Source organism: Miscanthus floridulus, chromosome 19 (genome assembly GCF_019320115.1).
Source record: "Miscanthus floridulus cultivar M001 chromosome 19, ASM1932011v1, whole genome shotgun sequence".
NCBI lineage: Eukaryota > Viridiplantae > Streptophyta > Magnoliopsida > Poales > Poaceae > Miscanthus > Miscanthus floridulus.
The window spans coordinates 104502664-104513184 of NC_089598.1; the positions used below are offsets into that span (position 1 = coordinate 104502664).

At 44.1% G+C, this 10521-nt stretch overlaps 1 protein-coding gene across 1 annotated transcript; it reads left to right on the forward strand.

Annotated features, from left to right (window-relative positions):
- Nucleotides 1–980: 980 nt before the first annotated feature.
- LOC136529304 (uncharacterized) lies at nt 981–4310 on the forward strand. Its single transcript, XM_066522389.1, has 2 exons — nt 981–1072; nt 1168–4310. The coding sequence occupies exon 2, from the start codon at nt 1174–1176 to the stop codon at nt 2464–2466; it is 1293 nt and encodes a 430-aa protein (XP_066378486.1). The 5' UTR covers nt 981–1072; nt 1168–1173; the 3' UTR covers nt 2467–4310.
- The last annotated feature ends 6211 nt before the right edge of the window (nt 4311–10521 follow it).

A 10521-nucleotide genomic window follows, 5' to 3' on the forward strand; every position in this document is an offset into this window, starting at 1 on the left:
GGGACATTCCGAAAAAATTGACTCCAAACAAGGCTAGTCCAGTCATGTCAACCCGCAGCAAGGTCCCTAGTTCTCCTTTTAGTCCGGCCATGGGAACTAGAAGCAAGAAAAAACTTAATCTTTGATGAGTTTGCATCTCTATGGCATGTTTTTGTAGTATTTTAGGTCTACATGACCAAACAATGTTTAAACTAGTAATGAGATCAATGTGACCATATTTTGTGTGCAAACTTGATTTTTTAATCAAGCTGACTATGCACGTCAAGATAAATTTGGACCTCTTTTTATGTCTGAATGTATTAACTTAAATACTTATTTTGATCGTCACAATTGTTGAAGGTTCTGGATGCATTTCAAATTTATTATAATTATTAAAAAAATTCACGTGCACACACATGATTTTTTCATAATGGTATAGAGAAAAAAGTGATGTTTTTGAATCACAGAAAGGTACAGTGGCACCAGAGGAAATGATGAAACTTTTTATGCATTTTATAACTGAGGGCAAAAGCGTCTTTTCTGTTTGACGTTAACCGCCGTTACAGGTAAAATTGACGGAAGTGGCAAGGGGTAAAAGAAACTTTGGACAAGGGTACCGATGAACTTTTTAAAATTTTAATGGTACATGGGTCATTTGGATCTTTTATAATGGCACACAGCTAAAAGGCTCTGCCCTGTTCGCTTGGCTGATAAACCATGACTGAAAGTACTGTTGGCTGATTTGTTGTGATAGAAAAATATTGTTTATTGACTGAAAAAGTATGACTTATAAACTAAGCGAACAGGGCAAAACAAATATAATAAAACAACATTTATGTTGGGCAGCTGACCCAAGATGCAATTTAAAATTCACGATTCTCACGTGGAAAGAATTAAAAACGTAGTTTATTTACTCTTTATTAATTAATCTAAACACGTACCTATATTACTCCTACCTATTTACACCTACCTATTTACATCTGTTTCGGTCTCTCCAAACCCTGAAGCCGCCGGATCGCCCCGCTGCCGCACGCCTTTCCTGCTGCCTCCGCCTCCTCTCTTCTTGACGGCCGGCAGCGGCTTACTTCCGTGGGTAAGGCACTTCATCTTGCCGATCTTCCGATTCATCCTCACAGTGTCCTCACAGTGAAGTGATTCCCCTAATTATATTTCCGAATCTGTCTCAAGGTCGCCATGTCCGCCGCCGCTAATAACATCCCACCCAAGTGGATGATGCTGGAGCGCTTCGTCTCCCGCAGGGACGACGATGAGTCCTTCCCGGACGAGAGCAAGGCCCCCATCAGAACGTCCGGCGCCACCTCGTGGAACGCCCCCTTCAGGTTCGCCTTCAAGCTTGCGGAGCCCCCGGAGATCTCCCGCCTGTACGCGCAGCTGCCGGGATTTGGTGGGGATCCCCGGAGACAGCTGCTTTCCATCCTGTCGACCCACCAGCATCTCGCCCTTTTTCGTGTCGGTAAGATCAGCGTCGATGGAGAACTTCCCGTGCAGGACTTGTTCATCTTCAGCGCCTCCGACCCTTGCTCAATCAAACTACTCCCCCATTGTACCTTGCCCATCTTGGATGTTCATACCCGCTGCGATGGTCGCCAATCTCGCCATCGTCCTACTCTTCCTCTTCCTGAGAAGCGTGTGATGTCCGTCGCATGCATGGGCCTCTTGTGCGAAGGCGAGAAGTTTGTGGTAGCAGAAGCAAAACTTTTGGTTAGCGGGCGTAACCGCTCTGAGGTCCATGCTGACATCTTTTGGCTGCGATCATCTGATTGCAAATGGAAGTCTGTCCGCACACCAATTGTCAGCCGCGATAGCACCAAGGATTTCCGCTGGCAGACCTACACCGTCATTCCTGTCGGCAACTGGCTGTGCTGGATCGACTACTACAATGGCATCCTCTTCGGTGACTTCCATGAGTCCACCCCTACCCTCACCTTGGTCCGCCTCCCTTTGGAGTCCCCTCCAACTGACCTTCGCATCGTTGGGTCCTGCTGGATGTACCGTAGTGTGTCCGCCATCGACGCCGACAGTCGTCTCAAGTTCATCAAAGTCGACCGTGATGATTGCATTTGGTATGGGCCACTCAAAGAAGATGCTGGCTTCACCATCACCTGCCACACCCTCTCGGTAAAGGACAAGGTGTGGGAAGAGGACTACACAGTCACCTCCGAGGAGCTCTGGTCTGCCAACTCTCCTGAGGTTCTCCCACACGACATTCTCATGTTTCCTCAAGTGAACATCGACAGGCCACATGTAGTTCACTTCCTTATCATCGGCGAGTCCAAGTACCTGATGAAGAAGATGTGGGTGGTCACCATTGACATGAAAACCAAGAAAGTGGAGTCATTTCGTCAGTATATCAAGGGGAGAGAGGACCATGGAACTGAGGATGCTGACTTGGCTGAAGAAAAGTCATATTGTCCCCTGCCCTTCCTCACCTGCGAGTTCTCCAAGTTCCTCCATCTCTCAAGATAATATTATATTGCTGCTGGTTTTATCTATATCACCTTGTTAATATGTATTTCCTAGATTGGATATATTGTTACTTTAGGTTTCTTTTATATATACATCTGTTCATCAGTTTAGGCCTTGTTTGGAATATGTGATTTCTTTTTCATGAATAATGTATTTTTCTAGTGAAACTAAACCTATTAGATTCCTGCATTCCGAAGGGGTCCCATCCCGCTGGCTTTTCACTTACTGGAAGACCAGTATTTTTTTGTAACCAAAAAAGTAATATGGCCTGCTGGCTACTAAGGCCCCTTTTGGAACGCAGGAATTTCACATTAGTCATATAGGAATCCCGCGTTCCAATGAGGTCTAAACATTAGCTTTCAAGTTTAAGTGAAATATATTCATTAGGCTTATGAATGATGAGTTGTCATTACCTTCTTTCATAACTATATGTTGAAAATTATTAGTATGGAAGCGAAGTATATGTTCTTGGCAATAGTTTCCTGTAAATATAGCACATCTACTTTGATAAGAGTTGTTATTACCTTATTTCATATGTTGGAAATTATTATTATGGAAGTGAAGTATACTAATTATTACCTCAACTGTTTGTTCTTGGCAATTGTTTCTTGTAAATATAGCACTACTACTTTACAAATCATCTTTACATGGTAGCTAGCCTTCTCTTGCTAACTGAAGCAGGTTTAATTTGAGCATCAGGGCCTGTTTGGAATGCGGGATTTTTTCCCCATTCCTGCGTTTTTCCTGTGAAATTGAACTGATTCCTGTGAAATTCCTGTGTGATTCCTGTGAAATTCCTGCGTTCCAAACAGGCCCTCATCCATCTAGACCATTTTTGTCATAGTATTTATGTATTGCAGGAAGAGGAAGAATATGGATTGAGTCGATTCTGCATGCATCACGTGTTCGTGCCAATGCTGCCAACTCATCGTACTTCGTAGACATGTCGTCCTTCCCAGCCATTTTGCTTTCTTCTGTTATGTCCGGTAGTTCCACATGAAAGGCTTCTCTTGTGTTTGTCTGACAAAATTGAAGGACCTATTTCATGTGGCATAGGAAGGATCTTATTGACTATTTTTATGTATTGTCTAAACCGCTAAGATATCAGGTTTGTGGTGTGTTCCGTTGGTTCGTCAAAAATAGTCTGTAGTGTCATCATTGAAGCAAAATCATTAAATTGTGTCATTGTGCGGAGGTGTCACTTGTCCTTGAACTTGCCTGTTTCCACGTTAAATTTGATCTCCAAGTAACAATATCTCTATAACTCTAATCCTGAGCCAAGGTTCGGGCGGTGGATATGTCCACGTCGCCCGCTAACCCATACACCGTTGGATTGAGCGATGTGGACCGTCCGATTACGGGTCGATTCGGGTCTCCGTTCATTTTCGTTGCGGACCCGAAACCTCCGAACCTTCAGGGCGTTGACTCATCCTGACGTCCGAAGCTCCTCCTCCCGCAGACCCGCGCCGCGCCTCGGCCGCCGCTGCCGCTCCCGTCCCCGCCGAGCGCTGCCCCTGTCCCAGCCCCGGCCCAGGCCACGCTGCCGGGCGCCACCCCCGCCCTCGCCGAAGCGACGCCACCGTTTGCCGAATCAAAGTGGCTAGAAACCAGGCGCATATTGGTTTCCTTCTGCAGAATCAAAGTTTTCATTTTCTCATTATTGCGGTACTAATGCCCTTTGTGCTTTACATGCCATCATGTGTTAGAAAAGCATTACTGGTTACTATACTTTTCATATATTCAGTCAAGTTCTTAGTTCCCTATTCAAACTGAAATGTCAGAGCATCAGACAATTCGTTATGCACCTGCTTGTTGTATATTAAAGAAATCAGTTCTTTGTATGTATTAATTGCCTACTAACCTGTTGTATTTCATATATAACTTAAAAAATATTTTGATTGCATTTCAATCAATATTATACTCCATTACCGTTTTTCTTTATTTTTTTAATCAGCATATTGTGTTATTCATTTTAGAACCAGGGCAAATATTGATGTTACCATTCTCTAGCCATTGTCATTTCAGTTGATTAGATAAGTAAATCTTGAAAAACAAATGTTTGATGCAGACCCAACAATTAGATTGTTTAGTGGTTTGAACTCGGGAGATCTCATAGAGGTTCAGAAACCTGCAAAGGCCATGGCTTACATAAGAGGTTAGCATGGGTAAAATGTAATTTTCGAAGCAGTTGTACTGTGCCCCTTCTATGAATCACTCTTTATCTGAGAACGGCATTACTTCTATTCAATTTTTTTGAGTGAATATTGCAGGTGTTCTGCCTTTTTATTAAGTTGAAAGCTAAAGTAGTATTTACAAGGAATTGAGAGTTATTGACTTTCTACACTACCCTGCTAAAAATGACGACAAAAGTAAATCACAGAATTTCCATTGACTTTCACTTACATATGTTTCTGTGTATAATAAAATTTGTAGGTGCCTCCAACCAGCCAATGAAGGTACAGGTACTAGCAGCCTGGAATGTTCCTTTTCTATCTTCCTAATTTCTCATTCGGATTGGAGCCTGGCTTAGTGGTAGTCGAAATTTCTGATTATTGTACAGCAAAATGTCATGTAGCAGTGCCAGGTAACTCAAAAGTAATCCCAATATGGAAATTCCACCATTGTACAAAGTGTGGCATTTTTTGCGATGTGCATTTCTTATTGCTTCCTCAATCAGATGAAAGCATTTCCATAGCCCTTGAATCCTTGATTGTCAAGTGGGCAGTTCTGGAAAACAATAGAATTGCTTTGGAAAATCTAATCCTTCATCCTACTCTGTTTAGTTATTATTTTGTATGTATAATATAATCTTTATGCGTTGTGCTATTTCGCACCATCTTGCAATCTATTGTTCATCCATGATTTTTATGATAAAAATGGTTTATTTTTTATTTTGTATTTATCTACAGCTCATTTCCATTTGAGATCTGTTGTTCAGACCCAACAATTTATTGTTCGGTATTATTGACAATGATGAAGAGCAACGGGGAACCATCAGCACGGGATGCACCACCAAAAGCGTAACATGAGAGAGGACATGACATCCTTTATTGTGTTGAGCCTGCTCATCCAAAGCTGTGAGGCGGCACTATGGTATGAACATGCTATAACTGAAAATCCTTAGATAGATCAGAATTGAGATCATTACACAAAAGATGACATACTTGCCTTACTCTCATGTGTTATTCTAGTGTTTTATGTACTGCTTTTACCATTGGCTTCATAATCTGAAAGTACTTGTAAGCTCCACTAATTCCATGTGAAGTATATGAATTCTATACCAAAGCTCTATTTATTAATATGTCACAGGAAGGTCATACACATTTATTGGCTGCTAGAAATTTGCACAGTTACTCAAAACACACATGGGTTTTGATAACTCCTGATTACATTTAGCATATCAGTGAACGGTGGAGGAGGGTGCCAATCAATAACTGGACGATCTAGTAGTGCACGGGAAAGCCGCGCCTGGGTTTCTAGTGCCAATCGAAAGTACACTAGAATACGTTACAAAACTTTTGAAAGCTTGATTAGTTGTACTTAATGTTGCGATCGGATACCCTCCACCCTTATCCAAATCCATACACGTTCTATTTGGATAGGGTATGGATTATCCGATCCAAGTCTGGGTATGGGCTGGGAATACACAGGGAATACCTGTTTCCCTGTTTCACCCATTGTCGGCTCCTCACGGGTCACAGCGCTAGCTGCGGCGCAGAGAGAGGCCCACCGTGACAATGTCTCCTCTGCGCGCTCCCTGAAGAGGCGGCGGTGGTTGATGTGCCGGCGCTAGCAGTGACCAACAGTAGCTGCTGCCGGCGACCATGCCGAGCAGCTTCATGTCTTCGAAGAAGGCCACGCCCCATGGTGTCCCAGCTTTAGGTCCTCGAAGAAGGCCAGGCTATGGCGTAGCAGCATCGGGTCCTCGAAGAAGGCCACCTGTAATACCCTGAAAATTTGCATTTTTCCAAAATAGATAAAATGATTTATTAAGCATTTTGTGAGCATTGAACCTAGAGAAATAATAATTTTTATAGAATTAAAATCAAACATAAGGTTAAAAACTTCTTGATGCATACATGTTGCTGCATATTTATTTTTGTGATGATTGGTCTTGATTCAAAGTTCAAATGAATTCAAATTCAATTTGAAAATCAATTAGAAAATGTATTTGAAAAAAAAATGGAAATAGTTTCTCTTTCTCTTTCTCTTCCTCATTTCGGCCCGCTGGCCTTTTTCCCGCGCCAGCCCGCTCGCCTTTCCCTCCTCCCGTTCTTGGGCCGGCTGTAACACCCCGGTGTTATGCCTGCATTTAGGCACTGCAAATCACGCATATCATGCATCATCAAGCATCCAAATCATACATGCATAATCTTGCATATAACAACTGACACATTACTTCGAAACATACGAAACATGTTTGTGAAACGTAAATGGTACATACACTTATTATAGTTGTTTTGCCCTGATTTTGCTTGCTAGTTTAGTAGAAACTGTTTGGTTATGATTGTAAATCAGCTAGAATTGTTTAGCACAATTTTTGGAGCAAGGTTTGTATTTGAATTATTGCCAAATTTTGCTTTAAAAATAATTCCCCAAAATTAGGGTTTTGAGTTAAAATTTGACTTTGATTTTGTAATTCAAAATCTATAAGAAATTGGACTTTGGTCATGTAATCAAAGTTGTAGAGGATAAAATTTTGAGCAACTTTCATTTTTGGTCCAAAGTTTGAAACTGCTTTAATTTAGTCCAAAAATTCGTTTGAATGAAAAAGGGATTCAAATTAATTTGAAAAATCTGGTTTTACCTTCGTGGGCCTTGCGCCTCGCTTCTGGCCCGCCAGCCGAAGCCAGCCCAGCCCCGCACCGCGCTGGCCTGCTTCCGCGCTCCGCCTTGGCCCAGCAGCCGCCTCGCCAGCCCAGGCCCACGCCGCGCCCCCGCTCGCCCGCACTCGCGCGCCTGCGCCCTGACGCCGGCAGAAGCCGACCGCCGCGTGGCGCCACCCGTCGCCGAGCTCCTGACCGCGCGGCCACGCGCCACGGGCTTCCTGACGCTGCTGGCCGAGTCTTGAGCACCCCGCGCGCCCACCGCATTCCAGCGCTCCGCATTTCTCTCTCGCGCTGCCTCTCTGCCTCTCACCGCGCGCCCGTCATAGCCACCGCGCACCGCGCCTCGCCGGAGCAAGCTCGCCGGCCGTCCTAGCTTGCCATTGAGCCCTCCATCTCGCCCGCATCTCCGACTCATCTTCGCGCACCTCGTGCTCGCCTCGGTAAGCAGCGAGAAGCTCCCTCTCCCTGGGAATCTCTCGCCGGAGTTGTGGCTGAGCTCACCGGAGCGCTCCGCTCCGTGGACCTCGCCCTCCGTCTTTCTTCCAGCTATCTTTTCGCGCGCACGACCACCGCACGAGCTCAGTGAAGCTCCCGCTCCACTTTTCGCGCCCCTTCCTAGCCGGAGTTGGCCGGCGTACCTCGCGCAGCGCCGCCGCGACCGCCATTGCCGCCGTGCTCCATGGCTGGGGTGCTTAGGGGTCAGTAGAGAGCAAGGGTAGAGTACCAATCGACGCGGTTCTTCACGTAGAGCACGCCGGTGCCGTCGGGTTCACCGGAGAGCTCGCCGTCGGCGAATTTCACGGCTGCCGCGCCGTCGTCTCCCTCCTTCCCCTGTTTCCTCTCGCTGACGCGCAGGTCCCGCATGTCAGTCGCCGAGCCGAGGAGAGCCAGGCTGGGCTGCGCCGTTCTGGGCCATGTGTGTGTGCGCACAGTAGTGGGCCAGTTCGTTTCCAGCGGGCCGGCCCAGTAGAGTTTTAAAGAATTGTTTTCCATTTATTCTTTATTATTTGAAAACAGAAATGGTTTGCAAAATGTTTGGATACTCAAACTTGCTCCAAATTTGTTGAAACAAATTTTGCTAGGTTCCTTATCAACAGATCTACTTGGGAAAATTATTGCATGTCATTTTTGAGATATTTTTCTGTAGGATTTTATTTAATCATGGATATTGCTGATAACTTGAAAAATATGTAGAAAAATCTATAGGCTTCAGAAAAATATGAATTCAAGGTTGTTAATCTTATTATGTAATGTACTTCCTAGGAAAAATATATTTCATGCATGTGCTGTGGAAAAATTTTGAGGTGTAGTTCAAGTACCTTTACTGGCTGAATTTTGTTATTTTTGCTAGAGAGCAAAATTTGTATAAAACATGCATGTGGTAATTTTTGTACAGTTATTATTGACTGTTTAGAACTTAGGAAAAATACTAAATCTATTGGTTGACACTTTTCATAGTACAAAGTAATTTCATGATCATTTTTATGCTATAACTTGTCATTTTTGTGTAGGATAGTTTACTTATCCAAATGCCATGAAATTTTTATGGTAGTCTTTTGAGGGTAGTAGTATGCTACTGCAATTTTCTCAGATTTTTATGAGCATCAGAAATATAGGTTGCTATTCAAACCTATTATTAATTAGGGTTTAAGCAAGTGTTGCTTTAAGTGTGATTAAGAAAGTAGTAAAGCTTTGGTGTATCTTTGAAGCATTTCATAAGATAGGTTAACTTAACATATTAGTAGTAGAAGAGAATGCAGTAGATGACATGTGCTTGTAGTATAGTTCTTAGATGATGTTGACTACCTTGCATTTCAACATATCCCTTGCATGCATCTCCTTCGATGCACCGTTGCATAATCACTTACGCGCATTGCATCATACAGGATCGCAAACCGAGAACCCGGTCGTCATCCCCGAGGAGCCCGAGGAGCAGCTCGAGGTGCAGCAGCAGGAAGTGCCAGAAGTCAACGAGGAGGACGTTGAGGAACTTCCGGAGTGCCCCGATCACCGTCCGAGCTCCTTCGAGAGAGGCAAGCCCCGGAGCATTTTTCTCCCGGTTTGCAATTAATTAATTAAATGCTTTACTTTAATTGATGCATTACGTTCAGGAGTTGTTTGCAACCGTTGCTGCATTATACCTTGTTTACCTTTGTTATACTATATCCTTGTTACCCTGGTATCCGCAGTCGAGTCAATGCTTAGCTGGCTTAGACCGGTAGAAGTCGGGTGATTTCCTGTCACCTGCGAGCTATAGGTGGTTACCTGGATCTGCTTGGATGACTATGAAGTCATGGTATAACTAAGTGTTAAATGAAGTTGAGACCGGACGGAGACTTGCAGAGTTTTGGACTGTAGTGTTTCCGTCTGTGTCGATTAAGGACCGACCGTTGTTGGGCCTCGAGTCATGTTGAACGCATGCCTTACATTTAGCTGGCCGGATAAAGTACCTTCCGACCGCGAAGCTGGGAGATTTTTCGGGCCGAGTAGATTGCCCGCAACGCACTGTACCGGAGCAGGTGTGGTAGGACACGGGGGCGGGATGATAAGACCAAAGTGCAGTCGGTCGGCCCCCGGGTACATGTGGTTCCTGGCAAACTCGAGATTCCTGGAAAGTTGACTCGGTGATCAATATCTCACTTTAGCGGGTGAGTGAGGTTTGTGTAAGGAATAAATCACCAGCTGGTTAGGAATCGATTCGAATCGCCATCGCTCCTGGATAGTGAGCACTTGACTTGAGTTACTTCATCGTAGTAAATGCTATGGAACACTTGGACAGTTATAGTGAATATGACAGTATGGAAGTTGTTTAATGATCATTGGTTATCATTCTCTGCTTAATCACATGTTTACTCTAGCATAGGTGCAAACCTAGTTGACAGGTTAATAATAATTAACTTGGCAATAATGCTTTTAGACAGGTTCTTGAATTGCTAAAAATGCTTCTTTTTGCAAATGAGTCAGCTACCCTACTATAAAGCCCTTCATAATCCTTGGTGTCATTATTTTCGGTTATGTCGGGTAAGTCTGGCTGAGTACATTCTCGTACTCAGGGTTTTATTCCCACTTGTTGCAGATGGGCAGATGTACTATGGCTACTGTATCAACTGCCTGTATCCTGCGATGGGTGATGCTTAGGACCATGGGCATGGTCATTCCTTACGTCTCATCTAATGCTTTTGTTGGAGATGATCATCCGCTGGCACTATATTTCAACTCCGTGTGT